At 42.0% G+C, this 27376-nt stretch overlaps 2 protein-coding genes across 7 annotated transcripts in view; both read right to left on the reverse strand.

The window, feature by feature from the left end:
- Nucleotides 1-11666, reverse strand: part of scn8aa (sodium channel, voltage gated, type VIII, alpha subunit a) — a 44443-nt gene extending 32777 nt beyond the window's left edge. For 2 of the 4 annotated variants that reach the window (XM_035159492.2, XM_035159493.2), the window contains exons 1-5: nt 11521-11666; nt 7620-7953; nt 3022-3140; nt 1005-1094; nt 245-373 (exon numbers count right to left, since the gene is read on the reverse strand). In XM_035159492.2, coding sequence (XP_035015383.1) covers nt 245-373; nt 1005-1094; nt 3022-3140; nt 7620-7898 — 617 coding nt within the window. In that variant the 5' untranslated portion in view covers nt 7899-7953; nt 11521-11666. Of the gene's footprint in view, nt 1-244; nt 374-1004; nt 1095-3021; nt 3141-7619; nt 7954-11021; nt 11368-11520 lie in introns of those variants that run through there. The other 2 variants (XM_047340350.1, XM_035159490.2) reach the window with 1 other exon arrangement.
- An 8528-nt stretch (nt 11667-20194) lies between these two features.
- The window catches only part of dip2ba (disco-interacting protein 2 homolog Ba), a 47598-nt gene continuing 40416 nt past the window's right edge, over nt 20195-27376 (reverse strand). For all 3 annotated transcript variants that reach the window (XM_035158883.2, XM_035158882.2, XM_035158881.2), the window contains 9 exons: nt 27080-27210; nt 26812-26980; nt 26301-26471; nt 25526-25587; nt 25325-25382; nt 25125-25199; nt 24717-24891; nt 23836-23959; nt 20195-23703 (listed from right to left, as the gene is read on the reverse strand). In XM_035158883.2, the coding sequence (XP_035014774.1) occupies nt 23451-23703; nt 23836-23959; nt 24717-24891; nt 25125-25199; nt 25325-25382; nt 25526-25587; nt 26301-26471; nt 26812-26980; nt 27080-27210 (1218 nt within the window). In that variant the 3' untranslated portion in view covers nt 20195-23450. The remainder of the gene's footprint in view (nt 23704-23835; nt 23960-24716; nt 24892-25124; nt 25200-25324; nt 25383-25525; nt 25588-26300; nt 26472-26811; nt 26981-27079; nt 27211-27376) is intronic.

The following is a 27376-nucleotide window of genomic DNA, read 5'->3' on the forward strand; positions in this document are numbered from 1 at the left end:
GCAGATGGAAACCTTCAATCCCCAAAGAGAAAGACCAGAGAAGTCTCAGATGGAGGAAACGCAGGAGATGGGTTATCAGACACAAAGGAAGAGAAAAGGAAAGACAGAAAGATGGACAATCATCTGCAGCACTTAAATCTCACTTTCTTTACCCACCCACTTTATATAAAACAATGGCAATATTTGTGCACATGATATCATTTCATTATCCATGGACAAGTTTGATCACAAGAGAAATACTTACGCCATCGAAATGACCATGAAATCCAGCCAGTTCCATGGATCTCTTAGGAATGTAAACCCGTCTATACAGAATCCTCGTGCCGTGATTTTTACAAGCGACTCAAATGTATAAATTCCTGTGAATGTGTACCTGAAAGACAAAAGTGTTGACAGAATCAGTTCACCGGGCTCGATCAAAGCTCACTCATGAATTTCTGCATCCTCATTAGCTGTTGAAACACCCAGGAAATGACAGAGTAGAGCGTAGGTCAGAGGATACATTTGGAAACATGGAGACAGACAAAATTCTATAATAAACAGTTTTTAATTAAGCAAATTGTTTAAAAGAAAAAGCTATGAATTAGCACAATGGTTTCTCACGTAGAGTTAGCTCTGAAGTTCAACCCCAGTTTGTGCATTTGAGTCATTGCCAAAATACATCATACCATAGTCGAACCAAATATACCAAAATATAAATACTCACAGCAGTGAGTTGAGATAAACAGCATGCTAACATGCTCTCAGTGACTTTGTATATTTTCATTCAAATATATTGTGTTATTATTTTCCATTTGTTTTACAAAGTAAAAGCCAGGAATGTTTCTAATTTCCAGCTAAATCCAATAAGGCTGCAACTTCGGCAAAAATGTCTGTCTTTCAAGAAAAAAAAATATTTTTGCCCGGGTTGTTACAAGAATCGTTAGGGAGGCACAAACTGGGGTTATTTCTTAGGATGAATTTAGCATTGAATGAATTTGTTAAAAAAAGAGAAGTGTACTTACTCTACTTGTTTTGACCACTCGGGAGGATCACTAAAGGTCATGAATATACAGTTGGTCAAAATAGTACACATTATGATCATGCTGAAAAGAGTGAGGAGCAGGTTAAGGAAAATGTGGATAGTAGAGGGGAACACAAACATAATAACATAACATAATAATATTAATAGTAATAATAATAATAATAATAATAATAATAACATAATAAGCATCATCAAAGCTATACAACATCTCTACTGTTTCTTCAGTTTGCATGTTATGGGTTTTCTCTGGTCCAGTCAGTCTGCGACATGGAAAGGGTTAATGTCATAACAATCTACTCATAGCACTTTACAGGAGGTGGTTATGTGTGCCCTGCACCACAAAAGCCATTATTTCCCCCATGAAATATTTAAATGGTATATATTTAGTGGAAATACAATGGCATGACCAAAACTACAGTAGGGTTTACAGCTGCGAGGCTTTCAGTGCAGAGAGGCTTTACGCTAAAAAAAGAAACAAGGGGAACCTGGGAACTCGCTTTAAGGGTAATCCGAGATGGTAGTTGAAGCCGTGGCTTGTGGCTAACGATGGGCAGAAATGAGGTAAATCTAGAGACAGAAATATAAACTGTTCAGAATAGAAATTACAAAGGGTTTCACTTTTTTGTTTTTGTGACTGCCAGTATTGCAGTGTGAGAACAATCACATTGCACACTGGTGGAAGGTGAATACAAATGTGCTGTTAATATAATTTTATCAAGACAAATGTGTCACATTATCATATCTTTATAGTTTATTTTACTTGGAAAGATGTGATGTTACTGTTTTGTCCCTGTAGGAACAGGCTAATATTTTATCTTTTTATCTTTGATGTTTTTGAAGATTTAATGCAACTGTATTACTTGTATTAATTGTGTTGTACTATATGTGATTAATCTAAGAATTCAAATTCACAGTTAAAGTAAAGTTAAATCCACATTTACTCTTCAAATCTTCTCTTAGTGTTTTGCTGCAACTAATTAAAAACAAAAAAAAACAACGATTCTAGTCCAGGTTGTAATCCTGCGTATTTTTATCTCTCGATCTACAAAATAACGTCAAAAACATATTGTTTTCATATCAAGAGAACATCTCTTTTCTCTCGCTGTAAACTGTTAAAGTATTTTTGATGAATCATCCTATACTTAAGTATACCTACATTTATCCAATTAAATATGATTTGGGGTTAATAGCTCACCACACTTATATAAAATGGCCCTTGACAGTTAGCTGGGTCGTAGCAACTAGCAGAGCGATATGACATATGCATGCGGCTCGAGGCTACAGCAGCATCTATTAGAATAAACACTATAACACCTGATAAATGCCTGACTGCCCTGTCATTGGTTAAGATGTTAATGCGTAATGTGGGTCCCAGATTTTATCGATGAAGAAGAAGTAAATGAATTAAAAGAGACAACATCTCTGTCTGTGCCGCATTGATTTTGATGCTGTAACTCTAGCCAGCCGACGTCTGCTGGATCCGTTCCGTTATCAATCAGGGATCGGTTTCAACGTCATTTTCACCGTGTGGTAAATCGCTGGACGGATCTGACCTACTTTATGGAAATGGCTCTACCACCTCTTGAGGTTTTATTTACTGCTCTCTCTCTCTCTCTCTCTCTCTCTCTCTCTCTCTCTCTCTCTCGGGGTTAAAAGAAATCAGCTGCTGAGTCTTGGTACAGTGATGGATGCCACAGAGTAAAACCATAATGGACTTATTGAGGAGGTCTAGATTACTGCTAAGGATGACTCATCATTTTGGCGAGCCTTTCCATTAAATGAGAAAATGGCCACCGCACGGCTTCCTGTACGCTCTTCCACGTGAGGTAGCCCCCTGAATCTGACTGTATCATAGCGGGCGTCTGTATCCCCTCCTGTAGCAACAGTCACAGGAAACATCAATAGCGGTACACGCAGAAAGACAGAACATCATGAATAATACACATGGACAGGAAACTCTTGTCTCCGCTGTTAAGACCCATTTTCAAAAAGGATATGAATGTATCAAAATTTTAATAGCTACTCGCCTAACCGGATTTAAAGGACTTATGAAGTACAAGGCAGGTGTGGCACTAAAACGGAAGATTGTCTTCCCTCTATTTAGCACTATAAATGTCTGTGAAGAGAAGGAGAGGAGAGAAAGACAGTATTAATAAATGATAATCAGATCCAAATATGCATACAGTACAGATTGTTATTTAAAACCCTTACTAAAAACAACAGAATTTGTCATCCTATTTCATGCATGCTCACTGCATATATATCACAGCATACATAACTCATACACATGTGAGGTTATTCATAAAAGATAAAGTGGGCATTTGCTTATAAAGTGGTACGCTGTGCATTTTTGTGTCACGTACAATGAGCTGAAATGCGTTTTGAAATAGAGTGAAAATGGCTGCCAGGATGTTTCTAACGTCGGCGGGTTGTCCCAGTCACTCAGTGCTATCCTGCCCATCATGGCTTCCGTGGTTTGAAGAGAGGGAAACGAGCACAGACCGAGAGGAGCTGGCAAGCCTCTTTCTGTGGATAACCTCATAATTGCTTAAATAAAACATGGCGATTTGCTTGAAACTTTAATGAGACTATGTGCATTTGCACAAGTGATATGGGCGCTGGTGCTTTTAACAAGGCCTCCCTCACTACATTAAGCCCTGCAGAGTTGCCAGTTCAGTGGTGAAGGCTGGAGACAGCGGAGTCAGGAGGGAGGAGGAGGAACGAGGAGGAAGAGCTGGAGAGGAGGTGTACAGTAAGAGACCTCATGGTGGTGTCACATGACTCTGACATGTATTCTGTGCATTTCCAAGGTGCACGTGTGGGATGTTGTTGACTAGAAACATAAACATCTCATGGACGAACATGAACCTGAAACAAACAATATTTCTGCCTGCAGGACGACGAGGCACAGATCTGTCACATGACCCTCTGATATTAATTTGACTAAAATCTACAGTCAGCTCAGATCAACCCAGTGAAACATCTTTAGATAATGTTACTCTCCAGTTTATATTATGGCTCAGAGCAGCAGCCTCCCCCTCCAGTGTTAATACTCTCATATAGATTGTAAACATTCCCAGTCAGCACTGTTGTCAGCTACAATGACACACTTGGAAATGTCCCAGTTGCTGGTAGCATGATATTTCCATTAAATACAACACATACTGTATATCGTGTGCATGTGAATGACCATTACCCATGAACTAATGTGCACACACACATACCAGCGTGCACAAAGCTGAAAAATGAGCAAACCAATGTTGTCATCCACACACACATGCACACACACAACTGCTCTATATGTAGGGAGTCTTTTTTTGTAACGCATTACTAAAGTGCTGCAAAGCTACTGAAAATTTCATAATCCAGAGCTGAGCGAGGAGCAGGGAAGAGAGGGAAGGCAGAAAAAAAAAAACTGGGGGAGACGGAGAGCGAGCGAGGCGGGCAGGCAGCAACTGTATCAGCAGCAGGCTGAGGAGAAGCAGGACAGTGGGAGCCCGAGGGGGAGCTGGGCAGAAGACGGAGAAGATGAGGGAGGGGGATGGGCGGGAGACAGGGAGAGAGAGCAGCTTCGACACAGAGGCTCCAGCCATCAGGCAGCATCTGCATCCATGAGGGCCACAGCAGCCATTCAAAGAGCCCCTTCTTTCAACCCTTGTGGTAAATGGCAAATGGACTCGGTTTAATGGCGCCTTTCATTGACACACACACACACACACACACACACACACACACACACACGCACACACACACATATAAATGCAGCAATGGCGTAGGGTTAAGCTGCCATGCTAGGTGCGAACAGTAAAATTATGTTTGCATTCGTCTATATTTTCATTGGAGAATATATGATTTCCACTACATGTGATCTGCAGACAAGCCAACGTGTTCTTTAAGACTAAACGTAACATACAACATGCTCTGTCACAAACAATCTCCTGCAAATCATTTTCTGTAATTCACGTGACAAATGAGCAGATGTCACCTCTCCTCATCATACACATGCACATGTGTGGTGGAGGAAATCTTCTCAGATTATATTTCAAATTTTCAAAAAAAGATATTAGGCCTTCTAATTAAGGAGGCTCCTCTTACGCACCCGCCCGTCTTCCCCCGGCAAAACACATTTCAGTGAACCTGACTGCAGCAGAAGGGAGAGCAAGTGTGCTCATGCATCCTGGCACATGTCACTTTTTCATCCCTGTCCTCACTTCATCTCCCCGACCCTCCCTTCCTCTGTCGTTCCCTCTTTCCCCTCGCCTCAAAAATGATCGGGTCCATCGGCCTCGCCAAGGCTGACCTGGCCTTGCTCAGCTTGGCACCTGCTGAGGCCACCATCGAGGCAGGGAGGGCCTGACGCCGCGTCAACACGCAGTCAGCCTGGCTGCCGGCACCTCTCTCTCAGTTATGAAACATTCATAAAAGTGACCCAACTGAAGATTTGAGATAAGGAAGATGAACAGCTTTCCTTTTATTTCTGTACCTGTACCTGTACCCCCCCCCCCTCCTCCTCCTCCTCCCAGCAAGAGAACGTAACCAGAACAGCCGCTCAGTGACAAAGACAGACAGAGCAGCGTTCTTCCATCAAGGTCACCACCTGATCTGACGTCACAGCTGCCAGATCCAAAGCAGCGTCGGCTCCCTTTGGCATTAGAACGAGACAAGATCGAGGGCCGTAATTAGATTTGCCTGAAGCTGAGAGCCGACAGGGCTGCTGGAAGAAGGCAGGAGGCAGGAGGCAGAGACGAGAAGCAAAACATGAGCCAGCGTGACTCGCACGCATCGGTGGCAGTAACGCATGGACATGTGTGGAATAAGAGACAGAACTGTGTGTTAGTGAGTGAATTCACCAACAGTCCCACGTAACGCTGGACATGTTTGAATCATTTGAATCGTGTCTCCTCGTTATGTGCTGGACCGTTTGTTACATAACAGTCCGTATGCCCAGTGTAATGTATGAGACACACAGAGAGAGAACGTAGATCACACACACACACATTCCCTAAAATAACCTGTTCGGCTAATGACGATGACTAAACTGATTCCGAGCTTGTTTTTCTCTTTATATATTTTAAGGTACACTGTGTGGAGTTATACAACACCGTTGTCAAAAGTGCAGCCAGATTCAAAAGCAAATGTGATTGGAGGAAACCATTTTGAATAAAAATGCCAATTTTGTTACATAATTCTTTGATAAAAATAGACAACAAACAATTGTTGCCATGGTGGAGGATTCTGCTCAGTCCTGTTAGAAACACACCAGCATTAAACGGACCTCACTTTACATCTTGATTAATGCTGAAGTAAAAAAAAGATTTATGATAAACTATTCTTGCCTCTTCTTAAAGTAACAAACAGGTTCTCACGTTGAGAACACAGGAGCATCCTAGAGCATAGATGTCTCTTAAATGGCTGCAAGTCAAAAGTACTTTCCTGATCCTTCAATTCACTCTTTTAATAACTGTGAGTATATATTTCTAAATATTTTATCCAGAGACAAGTTTGTCCAACGAGGGTAAGATGAAGTAAATAGTTGTGGTCGACAGGTACATATGATGACGATGATATTCAGAGACTCTCAAGGTCACCCAGTCGCCCTCACACTGGGCGTCAGACATGACAGAAACCCCAGAGAGACGCGTGTCTACTCTAAGAAAACCAGACTCCTCACACTGCTGCTGCTGCTTCTTTTCTCTGCTGCCATAGATTCATTTTGGAACAATTAGAAAAGTCTGTCATGTGGAACAAGCCTTTCAACAGTTACCGCATCTGACCTTTTCCCCAAAGCCCTGCGAGCACACGAGAGATATACGCCAACGTCCCACACTCGACAGCTCGAGTGCTCAACTCTCACACTCCCCAAAGGTCTTCAAGGAGCAAAACGGAATTACGATCTGCAACCTAATCGCAAAGTAAAATAATCCACAATCCACCTGGAGGTCGACCATCACATGACACACAGCGCTTCTAATCTGTCTGCGTGACCTCCTGCCATCATGTATGACTCACCGTGACATCATAAGTCTACTCATGTACTGACCACTGTGTGAAATATTCATATGACACAGAATGTATGCTGATCTATTTAAGTCAAATTATCACCTGAGACACTTGCTCATTCATAATTCAATATATGTAGATTTTTCCAGTTGGGATCGGATTTAAATTACAATCACATGGGGCTAAAAATGCTTTAGATAATGTGCTTTGTACCTATCAATCATTGTTTCCTTTATTTATTTAAGGTAAAACAACACAACAGCTGAGCAGTTGCATTTATGTAGTGGTGTGGTATTTTGCAATAATAATTGCCAATGGCAACATTACAGGAAATATGAGTGCTTTTTTTCCACAGTGTATATTTGTAATTTGAGGTCTTGGAAGCCTGAGGAACAGGGACAAATACCGATCATATACTGTACTGGGGATTGTTTTTAATATTTTAATACTCGTATCAATGAAATCACTTTGTTTCTGGACGTAGACTTCCTTCATATAGGTCAGCACTGAGGTTTAATACCCAGCCCCACTCAGAAACATCCTTTTTGTTGATGACCTCGTCATGTGTATGTGTTTCAGGTCTCTGTAAACTCACTTTTTGAGAGTTCAGGTAGAATGGGTCCAGGTCCTCCAATGGTATAGCCACCATTCCTTTAGGGATGTCCCCGTAGATGTAGGGCAGGCTCCTCCCAGCCTCCAGGTCGGTGTTGGGCCTTGGCTTGTTCTCGTCATCGTCGTCACGGTAGCTGCTGTCCTGCTTGGGTGGCTTCTTGTTTTTCTCCTCAGCGATGCGCTGCTCAATGATTGCCAAAGATTCCACAGTAAACTTCTTGTAGCTATTAGGTCCTGGCGGTGCAATAAGGGGTAAAGCCATGTTTTCATCCTGCAGCTACTTGGTCTTTAGGTTTGTACCATCCACAGTAACAGCTCTGCAGGAAGTGAAGACAGAGAAGAAAAGTCAAACAACCGGCCGATCTGCATGGACTGCCAAAATCATTCTCTAAATAAAAAGGAGCTCACATCTGATATGCTAAGCATGTTAGTCAATGTTTCTTTAAATGAGCTATATAACTTTTTCATCAATAATCCTAAAATATATTTATCCATGAAGAAGAAATTTGGAAATGTGACAAAAGAGAGAGTGAAAGAACACAGACACCTAGAAACATTCTGTTAAAAAAACAAAAAAACATTTACACATAGATATGAAGTCCTCTATTTCATAGAGAAATGCAATATATCAATTTTACTAAACGTAAAATAGAAATTAGACAACATAGGACAACATAGCCTGAAAGTTGCATCCCTGCCACGTCATTTATTTACAAAATGTACATTTTACAATTTGCTGGTTTCCCCTTGATATACGTTAATGTAAAAACACACTATAGCTGTTTAATAAAGAAATGTTTTTCTAACAGATGACATAACAAACCATGTTTTTCTGTCTGTGTGTCTGTCCATCCACATTCAGGGATTCACATGCTCCTTGTTAAATTGTTTACATGAAACAATATGTGTCTCAAAATTGCTGCCAATGGACAAATATATATATAGAGAGAGAAAGATTAAAGATTATCTCTTACAACATCGTATATATTTTGTGCACACAGTTAAAACTAAAGTAAACTAAGCTGATTAGATCTTGATATGTCAAAGTTTAAGATTCATACAGGCAGAGAGGAACCCAAAAGCAAAAAGTAGAAACATGAGCAGAATCAACAAAAACTGTACAGTATAATGTTCTACATTATATTTAACAAGCTACCTAAACCTTGCTCACTTCCTGGTTTCCAATTTAATCCAAGGATATGGGTGATGTATCACTGTATTTTAAGGTGTTAAAGTTCAGCAGATGTCAGACGTGTTTCTGTAACATGAGTTCAGGTCATTTTAGAAAGAAATATCTCATTTTATACATTTTATGGTTCATGAAACGGCTTTATTTTATATATGCTATTTTGTTCTCAAATCTCATATGTGTAATTCAAATATTATTATATTATAGTATTCATGATTCTTGATGCTATACTTTCTTATGAAGATTGTGAATCGTATGAAAAACTTAAAAACTTATATTATGTATATGAGACATTTTTCACCACTCATGCTTCGTGTTGGGTTCAGGCACCAACCGTTTAATGGTCTGATTAATTATGGTCCAACTTTTTTTACCCAGTGCTGGAAGCAAGTTCTGAGTCACATGATGATGAAGACAACAGAGCCTTTTCAGTTTTTTTTTTTACTGCTTATGATTTTTTAAATAGCTGCAGAAAGGCTGACGGAGAGCACAGCACGCTTAATGCCTGCATGACTCAGTGGAGCCGCTCTCCAACACACTCAGATGTAAAAGGGGTATGATGGTTACATGACAACTGTTCAAGCTGCAGGACATTTCAGGGTCAATGTACTAATGTGAGGCAGAGCTGAGGGGGAGAGGAGAGGGGGTGTTCAGGGGAAACGAAGCCCCACCTGACACCGACACACACTGGCTATTTGAAGGATGATAAATCTACTCAGATAATCAGATCTTTTGGCACATTCTCAACACAAGACCCGTCCCCTTCCTTTGCATTATATTGCACCCATTGTATCAGGCTGCTCACGAGCCTTTGTTTTTTTCCAGGGGAAGAGAGGAAGGTGGATCCAGCCTTTCACAGCACAATCAGCCATAATCACAAGGCCTGTCACTTGCCTGCTCCCCTCTTGCATAACACAATCTAATTAAACATGCTCGACGTGCAGAAGCTGATATCACACAGGATAAGACTCCACTCTATCTGTGTGTGTGTGTGAGCGTGTGTGTGCGTGTGTGTGTGTGTGTGTGTGTGTCTGTCTGTGTGTGCAACATGCAGCCTGTGAACCAAGACGTCTGATTTAAAATGGACCCCGGAACCTCACAGTCACTGAGCCTTCTGGTGCTCTGCTGGCGCTGTCCGCTTCAGCACCACACGGAGCGCGCACGCACACACACACACACACACACACACACACACACACACACACACACATACATATAGACAGTCATGCACACATGCACACGCTCGGACACGCTCGATTGAATACATGCAGGGTTCATACAGAGAAAAAAATCATGACCGATGTGAGTGGATAAAGCAGCAGCAGGCCCTTCGTGTTGGAGCTCGGCTCTCGACGCCTTCAGGCCTGAAGCAGTTTATCCTTCATCTCTCTCCAATGTTATCTAGTGACAACAAGCATCCTGTTGTGTATCATATGGGGCCACACATTAATTTCTACATCCAGGTTTGACAATGCAGTCTTTTTTTTTTTTTCCTACAGAGAAGAAGCCTCCAGAACCTACTGGCACCTTCTCGGTCTTTTTTCCCCCCTGAGAGAAATGGAGACTTGTTTACCAAACGCTGTTAATTAAAGAAGGGAGGGCCCCGTGGACGCCATTATGTGCTTTGCGAATATATATATCATTGGATAGAAAAGTCCTGCTCAGCCACACACACACACACACACACAGACACAGAGAGATAGAGAGAGAAGCTGGAGGCTACACTGCGCAGAGAAGTGGCCCGCTACATATCGGTAGAAGCAACATTGCTGCAGCGGGTGGTTTGTATGTTGGAAAATGTCACACTGGAGTATAAACGCGACCGTGTGTCAGTCAAAGTCACGAGTGTCATAATAAACATGTGTGATCGCCCCTCTATTGTTATTCAACACGAAACGTGGAAGAAAACACGTTTTTTTTTTCCCCCTGTGAGTTTTTTGCGCGTCGCCTTGAAGGATCCGCACCACACCCGTGAAGCCATGTCGGCTGCCAAATCAATAAGGGCTCCATCCGTGCAACGATATAGCCTCGATGTACGAAGCTAAACGGCAGCTTACACACACGTCTCCAACATGACACGGTCACCGGGACAAACACGACCACCGCGGCGGTGCCACACCAAAAAAAAAAAAAAAAATCACCTGGAGGAAAGATTTCCACAGCTACACATGACGGAAGGAGGATCAGGCTACTCACATAGCATCAGCCCCTTTCTCGAAGCCTGGTGGTGAATCGAGTGCAGCGTCATGTCATCCAGAGGTTTAAAAGAAACCAAATGTGTGGATAAAACTGCAAGAGAAGGAGCAAGTTGGGGGGGGGTTGGGGGGCTGTTTTTGCGCCGGAGCTGTCAGACCGCGCTCTACCTGAAGCCTAGAACCTGCGAGGCATGTTCTCCCCTAAAGCTCTAATTAATGCATCGGCTGCTCGACGACACCGTTAGTCCGATAGAAAATCCTTGTCATCGATGTCAAAACACAGATAAATAGGTGTCCCCCTCCTCCTGCGCTACAGTCCGGCAGGATGGATGCTCGGCAGACGAAGACACCTCCTCTCCTTCCATCCCGGTGCCCAAAAAAAATTGAGTAGTGTGCAGCTCTGCGACATTTACGCACGGATACCGACGAGGAGAAAACCCACCCTCGCCCAACATCACATGCAGCCCTTTGTCAAACGGTTACAAAAGATGGATACTCACTTTGCCAGCGTTACAATGAATCCGGAGAGCTGTGGCAGGACTGCAGATGTGGGAGAGATTGGGGAGAAACTGCGGTTGTCGCCATATTGTTGCCGCTATCTCCCCCCTTCAGTGTCCCTGCATAATTGATGACTCTCAGTAAAATGCGAGGGGAGTGTCGGCGGGTGCTTTTGGTGAAATCCTAAAGGTCATTTGGGCCTGAAGCCTCCAAACCCCAGAGTGCGCTCCGCTAAAATGTACAGAGGTCAATATAGTGTAGAGGCGCAGGGATGAGACCGTGCGCAGAAAACATGCTCACGGTTATTTCAGACTTCGGTGAGTTTGTTGTGCAGGAACGTGCAGGCTGTCAGTCACATGTTCCAGAAAACATATGAGTTTAAATACACATATATATTCCTATATGACAATTATATCCCATGCAATCAAATTAAGGTTTTTTTTCTATTATAATTCATTAAAGTCATGGCAGTTGTATTAATGAAGCACATTTCATACACAGAGGTAGATTCAAGTGGCTGTACGGGGACAAGCAATCCATTAAAAAAAAAATTTTGAGAAAATTAAAAGAGATTAAAAAGACTAGAATAGAAGAAGTAAAAGCACTTAAAAGGTTCAAATCTGTATTAAAATTAGGAAAAAAAGTTGAAAGGGTAAAATAATACCAATGGTTTGACCATACATTTTGTGAAATAGTGTAGTTAGTAAGAATCATAAAGGCTTGTTTGTTTGTTGGACAGTTTTGGTGAGAGTTTATTTTGAAATATGGACCATTTCCTCCTGAGTTATTATATAAGTGTTTTCATGTCCCCTCTGCAATCTTTAGTATTACTTTGCACTGTAACAATGTGCAACAAGTGACACGTGGACACGTCACTGCATTACCATCTGTACATCCCTGCTTCATGCTGTTGTTAAAACGATGTGTAACAATCTGACACACACCAACGTGGTAGGACAGTGATGTCAATGGAACGTGATGCTTAATGAGAGCTGATGCTTTTCAAAGAGTTACATTAAAAAGACTCAAATTTGCTATGACTTTAGTCCTTTAGTCTGAAATGATGATGGTGAGAAGCTGTTATTAATGTACCATTAGCCAATTAATGTTAGTGCCTTGTGAACTTTGAAGATTTTTTTATATTAAAGTACTGTAGTACCTTTGCTATCAGTGACTCATGTAAAACCTGCTGTTTGTGTCTGTTATTGTAGCTCTGTAGCCCTTTTTAAGGGTCCATTATTAACATTTACCATCACTGTCATTACAATAGACAATGCTATAATTTAATGCTTTCATTTAGTTATTATGATCTGCATTTGCACAATTTATTCAAAAAAATAAAAGGAGATTATTTACACATTATGAATGTCTATCTGTCATCAAAAGCTACTTCTTTTTAAATTATTTTTCAAGTTGTTCTTGGTATTCTTGGGGGAGATGTACTTGAAATGATAGGTTAGCCAGGAAAGTATAAATAACAGTACATTTCACTTTATTGTAACAGGATAAGCCAGCCTGTATCAATATTGCCGTCCATGGAGTCATTGTCAGTTAACTGAATTCATATAAATACTGAAGACATGACATTAAACTTTGTGGTATATTCAGCTAACATAGATCGTTTTGACATGGGTGTAAAACATAATGACAGGTTTAAAGCTAGGGGGCCCTCGTTTCTGGACTCTCAGATTTCCTAATTATTATTCCATATGTTGCTCGTTGGTTCTCTCCCTCGGAGAATGCTCTTTGACCTGTTCGATGGAGGGGTTTCCATGTTTATGTACGAAGCATGTCGAAGGATGTCTTTGGTTGCATGTGTGACGTCATTTTATCTCAAATTTTGGGCGTAAACAATTTCCCTATATGAATGCTTGTCCGACACCGGGGAGACAGACTTCTGCATTGGCTGAGAACGTCTCCGGGTATACCTAGGTACCTGTCCTGACCTGTAACCTCTGTGTAATAAACCTTATTATACAAGCAAGAACGGTGTCCGCGGAGATTCCTTCATCATCATCTTCAACATCACTGCTGCTTAAATATACAACAACTTGGTTAAAAGTAGGTCAGTAGCTGTTTGTTGTAGTCAATGCACTGGTGTAAAAGCATCAGTAACTCGTAAAAAATATTTTCAAGTTGAAGAGTAACAATAAGTCTATTTTAAATGTTTTTATGGATGTTAGTGTACTTAAGCAAGAGTCCTTGGAGAATACCTATGAGATCCCGTCATAAGGAAAACATTTGGGCCAAAGTCAACTTATGATAATAAATAAAACAGTAAATGGTTTATATGCAATTGGAAAGTAACATTGTTAACATTGCTGTCTTGTAACACAATAGCACTGAATACATTTATTCAGCCTAGAGAGAACATAACTATAAATGGAGAGTGGGTCTGGTCCTACCGTTACTAAAACGTTGTCCTTTGAGGTATTTCCATCTACTTTGGTACAGTTGTAGTCAATAAATTGCTACATGAGCAGTGGCATCCTCTGTGCACCATTGCTATCATGGAGTTATTCACCATCTTTTGTAGAATTTAAGGCAAGGATAAAAATCATAATTTTTCCTTTGGTTTATCACAGTTAAGTCAGGCACAGTATCAGTCACACTGTAACTGTTACTGTGTCACACTGTAACTGATACTGGGAATACAGTCTTTGAGTTCTTACCTATCCATAGACACCAAGATAATGCATAATGGATCTGATAGATGTGGAGCTTTGAATCAATAACAATTGAATCATTTTGAGTCCAACCCACCGAGAGCTAAGCAACTATCTAATAAACTTTCATAGGCCAGAATATATATTTAATTGAATAAATCACAAACAGCTTTAGTTGATCTCGGACAGTGGGGTGGTAGTGACAACTGCCTCCAAACACGTGTGGCAGCTGTCACAGTTGCCACACTGTTTGGAGGCAGCTGCCTTTGTTGCCACACTGTTTGGAGTTGCCCCACGTGTTTGGGGGCAGTTGTCACAGGTTGTCTAAACAGTGAGGCAACAAAACAGCTGCCTCCTCTAAACAGTGAGGCAACAAAGGCAGCTACCTCTAAACAGTGAGGCAACAAAGGGAGCTGCCTCCAAACAGTGTGCCAACAAAGGCGGCTGCTTCCTCTAAACTGTGTGGCAACAAAATCTCTAAACAGTGTGGCAAAAAGGCAGGTGCCTCTAAACAGTGTGGGAACAAAGGCAGCTGCCTCTAAACAGCGTGGCAAAAAGGCAGGTGCCTCTAAACAGTGTGGGAACAAAGGCAGCTGCCTCTAAACAGTGTGGGAACAAAGGCAGGTGCCACTGTGGACATTTTTGATTTGAGGGATTATCTTCTAAATAAAAAATCTTTTTTCTAATTTAGAGACAAACAAGCCTAACGTGCAAAAGACATCATCAGTCAGGGAGGACGCCGGACTTGGACAAAACTCTGGAGTTGGAACAAGATGGAGCTGCAGATTCTCCTTGTGTTTGTGACTGCTCTGACTGTGAGTGCACAGTCTTCACAAGAGGACAGTGAGTAACAGCAGGGAGCAGGGAGGGGGCTTCTTTAGTTTCTGAGTGAATTAGTTTCTTTCTAGGTCAAATGTCGCATCATGTAAGTTGGTTGGTAACTTTCTGTTAACTTAATTGTTCGTAAACATTCAGTGGATCTATATTCAAAATCATTTTTCTGGAGTAGAAACATGCTTTAAGAAAGACACTTTTCCTTCTAACCTGCTGTGGTAACCAAGTCATTTCACTCAAGTACAATTTTGACATGTATTTTATCCTACTTTATGAAATTATGATACAATAATACAGTTTAGTATTAGTAATGTTTCGACACAATGGATACTTTTACTTTTGATACTTCAGGTGAACTTTACTAATAATACTTTTGTACTTGGGATAAAGTATTAGTTTAAATGTAGAATAAGATAAGATGGGGAAATTCACTTGTTACAGCAGCAGATAATCAAAATGAGGTAGACAAGAGAACTTGTGAAAGTATAAAATAGGCAGTAAAATAAAATAAACTAAAAAAAAGTTGAATAAAGATACAGAGAACACGTGCATGTCCATATTATGGGCAGAGAAAAGTACTTGAGTAAAGTCTAGTACCCCAGTATGACTGCAAGAGAAAATGTGCTGTATTTGTACACTATACAGTGCATCCGGAAAGTATTCACAGTGCTTCACTTTTTCCACATTTTGTTATGTTACAGCCTTATTCCAAAATGGATTAAATTCATGTTTTTCTTCAAAATTCTACACACAATACCCCATAATGACAAAGTGCAAAAAGTTTTTTAGACATTTTTGCAAATTTAGTAAAAATAAAAAACGAAAAAATCCCATGTACATAAGTATTCACAGCCTTTGCTATGACACTCAAAATTGAGCTCAGGTGCATCCTGTATCCACTGATCATCCTTGAGATGTTTCTACAACTTGATTGGACTCCACCTGTGGTACACTCAGTTGAATGGACATGATTTGGAAAGGCAACCCGCGTCCCACACAGTCATGTCAGAGCACAAACCAAGCCATGAAGTCCAAGGAACTGTCTGTAGACCTCCAAGACAGGATTGTATCGAGGCACAGATCTGGGGAAGGGTACAAACAAATGTCTGCACCTTTGAAGGTCCCAATGAGCACAGTGGCCTCCATCATCCGTAAATGGAAGAAGTTTGGAACCACCAGGACTCTTCCTAGAGCTGGCCGCCCAGCCAAACTGAGCGATCGGGGGAGAAGGGCCTTAGTCAGGGAGGTGATCAAGAACCCGATGGTCACTCTGACAGAGCTCCAGCGTTGCACTGTGAAGAGAGGAGAACCTTCCAGAAGGACAACCATCTCTGCAGCACTCCACCAATCAGGCCTGTATGGTAGAGTGGCCAGACGGAAGCCACTCCTCAGTAAAAGGCACATGACAGCCCGCCTGCAGTTTGCCAAAAGGCACCTGAAGGACTCTCAGACCATGAGAAACAAAATTCTCTGGTCTGATGAAACAAAGATTGAACTCTTTGGCCTGAATGCCAAGTGTCATGTCTGGAGGAAACCAGGCACCGCTCATCACCTGGCCAATACCATCCCTACAGTGAAGCATGGTGGTGGCAGCATCATGCTGTGGGGATGTTTTTCAGCGGCAGGAACTGGGAGACTAGTCAGGATCGAGGGAAAGATGAATGCAGCAATGTACAGAGACATCCTTGATGAAAACCTGCTCCAGAGCGCTCTGGACCTCAGACTGGGGCGAAGGTTCATCTTCCAACAGGACAACGACCCTAAGCACACAGCCAAGATAACAAAGGAGTGGCTTCGGGACAACTCTGTGAATGTCCTTGAGGGGCCCAGCCAGAGCCCAGACTTGAACCCGATTGAACATCTCTGGAGAGATCTGAAAATGGCTGTGCACCGACGCTCCCCATCCAACCTGATGGAGCTTGAGAGGTCCTGCAAAGAAGAATGGGAGAAACTGCCCAAAGATAGGTGTGCCAAGCTTGTGGCATCATACTCAAAAAGACTTGAGGCTGTAATTGCTGCCAAAGGTGCTTCAACAAAGTATTGAGCAAAGGCTGTGAATACTTATGTACATGGGATTTTTTCGTTTTTTATTTTTAATAAATTTGCAAACATTTCTAAAAAACTGTTTTCACTTTGTAATTATGGGGTATTGTGTGTAGACTTTTGAGGAAAAAATGAATTTAATCCATTTTGGAATAAGGCTGTAACATAACAAAATGTGGAAAAAGTGAAGCGCTGTGAATACTTTCCGGATGCACTGTATATAAGGAGATATCGAAGTGTGTGTGTGTGTGTGTGTGTGTGTGTGTGTGTGTGTGTGTGTGTGTGTGTGTGTGTGTGTGTGTGTCATAAGTATAAAGGCAGATTTGGAAAACTAATGACTAATGGTAAATCTAAGACAATGCAATACTTTTAATTAAGGATCTGAAAATGTCTTCCACTGTTGCTAAATGACTAATACTTCATTCATAATACTGCATAACTAATAATTGAAATGTCATTGTGTTTGTGAGGCTGTGGGCTGCAGCCTCTTGTGGTTTCCCCGGCTGCGTCTCGGATTGTGGGGGGCCAGGATTCTCATGATGGCGCGTGGCCCTGGATGGTCAGCATCCAGATCATGAACTATCACAAATGTGGAGGGACGATCCTAAACAGCCTCTACGTGCTCACTGCCACACACTGCTTCACCAAACTCCAGTGAGTATTGCACACGCTGACCTGCACCCGATCACATGTAGCTCAGTATATGTTTGCATCCAGGAGGTAATCAGACTCAGAAATACTAATAATATACAGACCAAAACAACAATAAATAGAAATACAAAATATAGTTAAGAATATAAAATATCGAGAGAGAGAGAGTGGGTAAGAGCGCACAACACAGACTCAAATTTATCAATCTAATCTTCGTTCTTCCTGTTTTTTGTGTCCAGTCCGTACCAAAGAAATTACCTCCGTGTGGTGGCAGGGATCAACGTGCTCACCAATCAAGGCAGTGGTGCTCAGATCCGCACCATCAAGAAAATCAAACAGCACGAGCATTTCAACATCCGTACGTTTGACAACGACGTGGCTCTGCTGCTCCTCAGCTCTCCCCTCATCTTCAATGACCACATCCAACCGGCCTGCACTGCACATAATGTCAGCCATGAGCACGACCTCGACTTCAGCAACTGTTTCATCTCTGGATGGGGGAGCGCCGTATACAAAGGTTGGTTTAGAAACTCTTTCATTCTGCAGGATGATAGTGACACGCATGATTTTTGACATCATATATCACTACAGCATTGCTTTACGATACTATCTATTCACTATTCACGGCTGCCTACAGTTATATCGTTAAGAAATACTTCTGCTAAGGCCCAACAGTCCCCTTATGAAACCACATTTAAATTCACTAGATCCAGATTTTTGGACCTGCACCGAATTGCACACACTTATAAATATTAGTCGGGTTGTCCGTCCCATTCTCATCGATGCAATATCTCAACGAAATATTTGTTGTTTAAAGGTCAAGGTCACGGTGACCTCACAAAACACGTTTTTCACGCCTAAAGTCTTTATCAGGAACACGTATTTCTCTCATATATATCGCCACCAAATGTTAAAGGGATAGTTCACCCAAAAATGAAAATTCACTCATTATCTACTCACCACTATGCCGATGGAGGGGTGGGTGTTTGAGTCCACAAAAACACTTGTGTAGTGTTATACGTTTGAAGAATCGGTCACCAGTTACTTCAGTTGTATTGGATTTGGCTGCAACGCTGTTTACCCCTGAAACTCCAAAAGTGTTTTATGGACACAAACACTTCACCCACCCCTCCATCAGTGAGTAGATCATGTTGTAGATAATGAGTAGATAATGAGTGAATTTTCATTTTTGGGTTAACTTCAAGGGCTACACATTCAAAATAGAAAGTCCTCCCCTTGCACAGACAGGTTAATCCCTCCTCCAACCCTGACCTCAGAATGGGCCTGACTCTGGCTTGAGATTCATTAACAACATGTAATTTAATGCATGTCTTATTGGCCGCTCGTGAATTTAAGAGTGACAATTTAAAATCTCTTCTTTTGGTGTGTGTGTGCATCCTGCAGGCAAAGGGATGGACATACTGCAGGAGGCTGAGGTGCAGCTCTTCAACAGGAGTAAATGTAACCAGCTCTCCTGGTACCACGGCCTCATCACCAGAAACATGATCTGTGCCGGACTGGAGAGCGGAGCGTCTGATGCTTGTCAGGTGCGGATTCTTCTCCTTGAATATAATAACACGTGAATATAAACTCAACACAGGCTGCAGGTTTCATCCCAATTCCACATGGTTACTGTTTACATGGGTTCCAGGGTGACAGCGGCGGCCCTCTGCAGTGCTACAGCCAGAGAGAGAAGAGGTTTTATCTGGTCGGAGTGTCGAGCCACGGGAAACAATGTGGAAATCCTCTGAAGCCCGGGGTGTACGCACGCATCAGCAGGTATGCAGGCTGGGTAAATTCAGGTCAGTCAGAAGTGTCTTCTGCACGCGGACTGAACACCGGACCGATCTCAGCTTGGTTCAAAGCTACTCCGACGCTGCTCGGTTGCATCCTGTCTGTCATCATCACACATCTCTGCTGAACAAGAGACTGTCGGGAAGGTTTTTCCCTCACATGCAGACAAATAAACTTATGATCAACTACTCTGAATACCGATGATTCGTTTTCTTTTCATCCAGTCGTCAGCTTTATTTTAATATTTGCAAATGCATACTGGGTGGCTCATTAGAAATGTGAGAAACTTCTTTTTATTTTCCAACATTTACCTTTGTATAAAGAAAGAAAAGCAGCTAAAGCAATGTGTCCTAATTTCACCCCAAAATGTTCTGTTTGTAAATGGAATTGAGCTTTGTGCTCTACTGTCATCCTAATGTAAGGAGGCTTCCATTATTTCTTAAATAAATGGGAGGTTCTAGTGAAAGTTGTGATGTGAATATGTAGATGATTCCAAATGACAGGAAAATGTGGTCACTCCTGACAGGAACTGAGCTGAGAGTCGTCATTAAGCAGCATATTTCATTTTTTGTCGGAGAGAGAAAATAGACTGACACCTGGACGAGGGAAGATGCTATTTTTTCATGCGGCAGCAGCTGATGCCTGAAGCTTCCAGAGAAAAGAAAACAAAAAAAAACCCACCAGAAACTCTGACAAAGCATCTTTTTTTATTTGACATGAAACACATCCAATGACAGTGTGACAGTGTTTTTGTCAAGTAAGACATGTTACAAGTTATCGCACCATTGACTAGTTCAGAATGTCTTTGCTGCAGCTCGACGATGCATAGTGAACAGACAGTCGTTGAGGTATACATTGTGGGCCCTTGAGTTTTTGTGACTTTTGTGTGAAAGATCCTAATTTCATTACCTCACATGTACATTTTACATTTTTGTGCTTAAGAAACAACGTAGGAGGTTTGAAACAAACGCCATTCCTCACTACATGACAACTGGAAAAAAGAAATATCCGAATGGAAAACGTCGACTTTCATTGTCCTCGTGCAGTTGCCCATTGGGAGATTTCTCATCAAATCTCAGAGCTGATGAAAACTGGTGATGGTAAAAGTTTTAGAACTGAGCGGTGAGTGAGAAGATGTTGGCATGAAGAAAAGAACGACTTATTTTTCACACAAAAAGGGCATCCAGGAAGAAACCTTGTTTTTCAGGACATTGGAGGAAAAAAAGTCTGTCAAACTTTCCCTTGTTGAATAGCACCAATGTCTATTGAAAAGGCTTGAAGGGCGAAATGAAATTATAAAACTTTATTCAAACTCGTCGGATTGAAACAGTAGCAACAAAGCAATTGTCACACAGTAGCTCAGAAGCTTCAGTTTGTTATTCATGAATATAACGTGTCCCAGATACTGGTTCGCATACACGTGGTCAGTGTCCGTCACTGAATGAGAGTGGTTTACAGATGTGCTGTACGGTGTCAAGCTGCTTCGGAAACCAAACCAGCCATTTGCACAAGTTGTGCAGTTTTTAAAGAAAAGATTACATCAGGAAAATGTTGATGAAACCCCTAAAAAATATATTAAAATTCCAATTTTGGATGAAAAGAACTAAAAAAAAAAATACAGTGGAGGCGACATAAAAAAGAAAGAAAGGAAAAAAAGGTTTAATATTCTGGCATCATTTTCTTACAAAAGACAAACATTGTTGCACCAGAAAAGCTAAATATCAATGTTAAACTGGACACACACACACATTCCTTCTTGTACGCACACACACACACAGACATAAGCACACGCACAAAATGATATTGGGAAAGTGCACATTGTTCCTGCCAAAATAATCGGAAACCGTTTTTTTTCTCTTTTGCAATGTGATACAGTTAAATAAAAAAATGCAGTCAAGTATGAAAGATCAGTCAAGTTTTTTTGTTCCGATGGACAAAGTTCATTTCCATGTACACATTAACACCAGTAATACAGTATTTGACCTCTAAGATACAGTATACAGACAACATCCTTATTACCCTCATTTATTATGACCTCCCTTCTTAAAGGAGGACTCTGCCATTTAAATCACGAGTTGCTTACTGATTGCTATTCATGTTTAATTTGACGTTTTATTTTTGTGTTGCAGACATTCAGAGAGAATTGGTTTTAAATGATGAAATGAGAAAGGCATGACACAAAATTAATAAAGAACGAGACACCCCCCCCCCCTCAAGCCCTCCTCTATAAACAAAAACTAAAAACGGTGGAGCAGTTCTAACATTACAGCCAGATATGTGAGATCAGATGTAAGAAGTACTGGAGACCCACAGGTGTAGTAAGGCGGAGGAACGTCCTCATTCTCCAGATCCTATTTGATAAATATTGTTTTTGCGAATGTCACAATGGTGCAATAAAAAAAAGGCACTGACTTGCCTTCTGATGATCCACATTTACTTCATCGACGGCGACGACAGCATTAAATAAAACACGTTTGCTTTGAGATTGGAAACTAAGCACAGGCTCGAAGCTAACAGATCACTGATCACAGTTCAAACTAGAAGATGGTAAATTATCAAAACAAGCTAACTATCCCCCAACACAGATGGAGAAATGACGCAGGTCCGTGTTCAATTTGTACGATATGTGAAACAAATTAAAGACTTTACTATCAGTTATACTGATAAATTGATAAACTGCGGCTTGGGAAAAGGGTTTAAGATGTTCTTCACTGAGGAACAGACGATGTATTTATTCATCCCATGTTCGGAAGAGTCTTTGAGAAGCCAGGAAATAACCTGTGAACGGCAGCAAGTGTTTTTAAAAGACCTTCACGGTGTTTCAAAGATCTGGGTATTTATTTCTTCTTCAGAGGATCAGAAGCTCAGTGCATTGCCTCACATGTGATGCTAAACCATGAGGCTACTAGACCATCCGATCTACTGCTCTGTGACTGCTGAGCTTGTTGGCTTTTTTTAGGACTGCATGTAGACACTGATTAACTTCCACCTAAACCCCAGCAATGCAATGTGACTCTTCTCCTGTAATATTTCTGAATTATTATTCTTTAGCACTATCACAACCATAAGAACTATCTGATGGATCAACTCCTACTTCCACTGAAAATGAAGAATACGTATTATCCTTACTATCCAGATTTGTGTGTTTATGAAGAGACTCTTTCTTTTCCCGCACCAACAAAATGATTCAAGTGTGTGTTTTCTGACATTTTGTGTGAACGCTGACAAACACAGTATGCGATGGGAGGTGAGAGCCACGGTGCACCGGGTAATGGGAAGGTAACATGTGGGCTGCACTCGCTGGTGGCACTTGTTAATACTGATGTGGATTTGCTCTTGTAGTGGGGGGTGTCCTCTTGAGGCAGGTGAGTGAGACAGGAAGTGGACTCAGAGGTGCAAGGACTTAAAAGTGCAAGAGGGGAAAGTTCCAGCTCCTCTCAGCAGATCCAGTTCCACCTTCCTGCCCTTCAGAACGCAGGGGGGTTAAAAAAATGAAAACACACAGGGATGAATGCTTCAGGTTAAAAACCAAGGAATAGAAGGGGGGGGTGTAACATTTCTTTCTTTGATGAAAGTTAATTAAAAATGTCTTATAAAAAACATGAATTTGAGCGATGAGGGAGGAGTGGGATGCACAGAGAGGATGAAGATGAAAGTTCCTCCAGCTGACAGATATGTCTTCTCTTTAAGAGGAGAAAGAATCTCAGTGAACCTGGACTGCAGCGATCGAGCAGGTGGAAGCAAAGAAGGAACAGTTTCAGAGAGGGAAGCACGATCTCATTCCAGTGCTGGTACTGTGCTCTCATTCCCACATTGTTTGGTGTTTTGAACGTGTGTCTGTGGTTTGACATCCAGGCTGCTACTGAACGCACCCCCGGTTCTCTCTCCCTCCCGTCTGTCCTCGGAGCTTGGCTCAGTTTTCTGCATCGGTGGGTGAAAGGTGTTCACATGTTGTAGGCCACGTAGATGGGGTCCAGTTGGTCGGCCAGGAACGAGTCCCGCAGGTGCATCCTCTGCTTCTCTCCTCTGGAGTTGATGGGGATCACCCCGGGGTCCACGATGACCACCACCCCAACAATGAGGTGGTGCTCCTCCAGCACCACGTTGGTGACGAGGGGCACCAGGTCCAAGGCCTCCTGCTCCGAGCCGCCCAGCTCCGCCACCACAACCAGCAAGTTGGTCCATGTAAACACAGCACTGAGGAGCGGGAAGGAGTTGGGAGAGTGTCAAGCACTGATTGAATTTAGTTTCCGTCTAGTGCTAGTCTTTTTCAGTAAATATAAAAGTGTGTAAAGACTTTAAGACTTTAAAAAACAGGTTGACCCTCACCTCTCTGCGATGCTGCGGTGGGCTCGGGACACAGACGTCTCAATGTCGATGGGGTGATAACGCAACCCCCTCAACTCCAACGTTTCATCAAGAGAGCCCACCACGAACAAGGCATCATGACGATCTGATGCAGAAAAGGAAGAAAAAAAGGATTTCATGACTCACAGTTATGGACTTGGGTGATATGACAATATACGCTGCAGGGTTTCTGCAGATTTCAACAAATTAAAATGTTACTTTTTAAGACAATAATGAAGGAAATTTAAGATATGAAGGAATCTCAGAGTCCCAGAATTACTTACACTTACACTAACCCTAACCCTATTATTACGTAATATCTTAACATACATGACTTTTTAAGGCCTAAAATTCCGATTATTGAAGTACAAACTTTTTAACACCCCATTAGAACTCTGTACTGAGAGATAGTATACATTTAGCTACTTGCATAGGTTTGCCATATTATTAACACCCTCGTATCTATGGCTTAAATATTCATGATTATATTTTGCCACAGTAGATATTGTTGCAAATCAAAGAGCAAAGCTGCTGAGGGTCAATGGTCGGACTCCCACCTCCTCCAGTCCGAATGTGGAAGTGTCCTCGGACACTGAACCCTAAACTGCCCCTGATGGCTGCTCCGTCAGTGTGTGAATGTGATGTGTGAGTAATAGACTAGTGCTAGATGCTGTATATAAGTGCCGTATGTGTGTGTATGTAAATGAGTGAGGCTGAACTGTAATGTGAAGTTATTTGAGTGGATATTTAAAAACTCTACGTAACTGCAATCCATGTTTTTATCAATGTGATGATGTTTCTTTACTTGACTGATACTACTACACTGGATTGGTAGTAACTTTTATCAGATGTCCTCCTCTCACCTCCACTTGCATCCAGCAGCTCCGTCCTCTTGATGAAGCCCAGGTAGCCCGTCCTGGCCCACAGAGTCTGGGGCTCCCCGAAGCTGAGCCTGGTGTTGAAGTGATCGGCCTGCAGGCTCTCCTCCCCGTAGATGGTGTAGTAGCCGCTGGCGCTATGAGGACTGTTCACCCAGATCTAAAAAGAGGCAGAGAGGCTGGAGTATTTCTGTGTTTGATCAAATGTGAGCAAACCAATTCAAGTAATACAAAAAAAACATTTGATAAAAAAATAAATAAAGTCAAATTAATCGCTGAGATTGAAACCACCAAACTACTCATGGTCACTTATGCTGCAGAATCTTAAGAGTAAACATTACACAGGGGAAACATTCAGATTACATTATCCCATTATCCTCTCTGCCCTCTCACCTCCCCAAGATGGGAATCTCCCAGCGGGCCTCTGGTCTCTGGGTTGACGATGATGACCCTCACTCCCGGTAGGATCTTGTAAAGCATAAGAGGAGGCTTTAGCTTTAGGGTTAACACAACCACTTATATTACCTCTCTGGGTCTGTGGCCAGTGTGACCACCGCAAAAATGAGTTTCACTGGTCAAAAATCAATACTTACGGTGCCGGACTCCATGAGTGGAATACTCTGTGGCGCTCCTCGCTCCACCAGTCTCACCCTGAGAGACACGGACAAAAGATGGCCTGTGTATTCATTCTGTTTGATTGGACTGACCCATCATGTTTGTTTTCATTATTTCACAACATGTGGTGATGTGTTTGTCGACTGCTTTGTACTGGTGACACGGGTCCCCAGTCTTACCTGTCGTGACGCAGAGACTTCATGTCAACATAGACGGTGGAGGGGTCTGGTCCCGCAGTGCCCTGACGACACAGAGAGGGAAATAAACATCGAGAAAATTGTACAGAACATTTTTCTGTCTTCAAAAGAAAAGGTTGGAGTAGGTCTGTGAAGAATCTCAGTCATCCAAGTCATGGTTGAGTTTCTCAACCAAGTCCAGTTTACCTGTTTTCTAGCACTTGCGAAGGTTGGAATAAAAACAAATTACTGAGCAAACATGATTAGAGTAAATTGCATGCAGAAATATTGCTAAAATACTGGCAAACTGGAAAGGTACTCAGTTGAGGGCATACCATCGCCAAGGCCCAACAGTCCCCTTAAATTCAATAAAGCTGCACCAGATTTCATACACACAGATATAAGTTTACTAAATGTGCCGGATTTTTTAAAATTAAGATCCATGAATTATTTCCAGCATATCAGTGAAAATCTTGTAATATTAAAAAGAGTAAAGAAATTCCTGGGTCGGCCCATGATCCAGATCCGCACCAACATTTTATAGGTTCTCCCTTCGGTCTTACCCCACCCCTCCACAAAACGTCATAGAAATCTGTTGAGTAGTTTCGCTTACAAACATACGAACGGTAAAAACATAACCTGTTTGGCAGAGGTGATTAAAAGCTCAAGAAAATAGAATACAATAAAGAGAACCGAACAATGATATAAATTAGGAAACCTGAAGCTGTAAGTGTGAACTCATACGACAATGAACTCTGTGTTTCTGTATGAAACCAACCTGTAGGCCGATGGCCAAGTTCACCCTGGAGCCGAAAGCGGTGCTGACGGCGCGCGACGACAGGCCGAGGTCCTTGAAGAGCTTGGAGAAGGACTGAGTGAGAGTGAGACGGGGCCGCTCCTCCGCTATCACCACGCAGCTCCGCACGCACGACAGATTCAGACCCCGCGCCTGGAGACATGGGGTAATTCACACTTTTACCATTTACGTGTCGATGCAGTGTTACACAAACATGCACTCTCAGCATTAGCGAACATTTCTATGAATGACAACAACAGAATGAGCAAAGATATTAAGATGCATAGAATCATAAGAAGCAGATTAATGTAACACTAACAGTCCATTTCAAAAGTACAAAATATATCAGTGATATAAACGATTTAAATGATTAGACAGCTGTTTATTATCAACTTTAGACCGTATTGGTGTAAAGACAAAAATCACACAGCGAAAACATTAAAGGGGAACACCATGGTGCCAGTGTGTGTGTGTGTGTGTGTGTGATTCTGACCTTCAGCATCTCTGTCTGAGTGCCGAGGCCTTTGGTGCACAGCTCCATGACAGAGTAGGAGCAGAAGGTGTCTCTGATCTTGTACTGACTGAGCGTGCTCAGCCACAGAGGCAGAGAGCTCTCTAGCTCCAGGGGAGGGATAAGGATGGACTGGTGACCTGAGTAAATACTGGACCAAAAAAACATATTTACAATAGCAGCTCTGCCACATGCACAGGTTACAGCTACGTTAAAAACGATATTCATTCTGTGTGTGTGTGTCTTTTACCTGGAGAGGCACCATAGGACGAAGCCCAGGCCGCAGTACGGGTCCAGACAGATGGCTATTTGTCGTGAGGAGTAGAGCTCACACTGCAGCTTAATGGAGCGGCACAGAGTACTGACCGCAGCATGAGACATCTGACGAGACAGGGATATACACTCTTTAAAAAATACTATTGTACTATATGCAAATACTGTTACTACTATTTTACGATTATAAGTTATTATTCATGTCCTATTTGAGGTATTTCGGACGAGTATTAAAAAGTTTATTTACGCATCCATTCAACCTACTAAATTAAAG

The sequence above is a fragment of the Hippoglossus stenolepis genome, chromosome 6, assembly GCF_022539355.2.
Source record: "Hippoglossus stenolepis isolate QCI-W04-F060 chromosome 6, HSTE1.2, whole genome shotgun sequence".
Lineage (NCBI taxonomy): Eukaryota > Metazoa > Chordata > Actinopteri > Pleuronectiformes > Pleuronectidae > Hippoglossus > Hippoglossus stenolepis.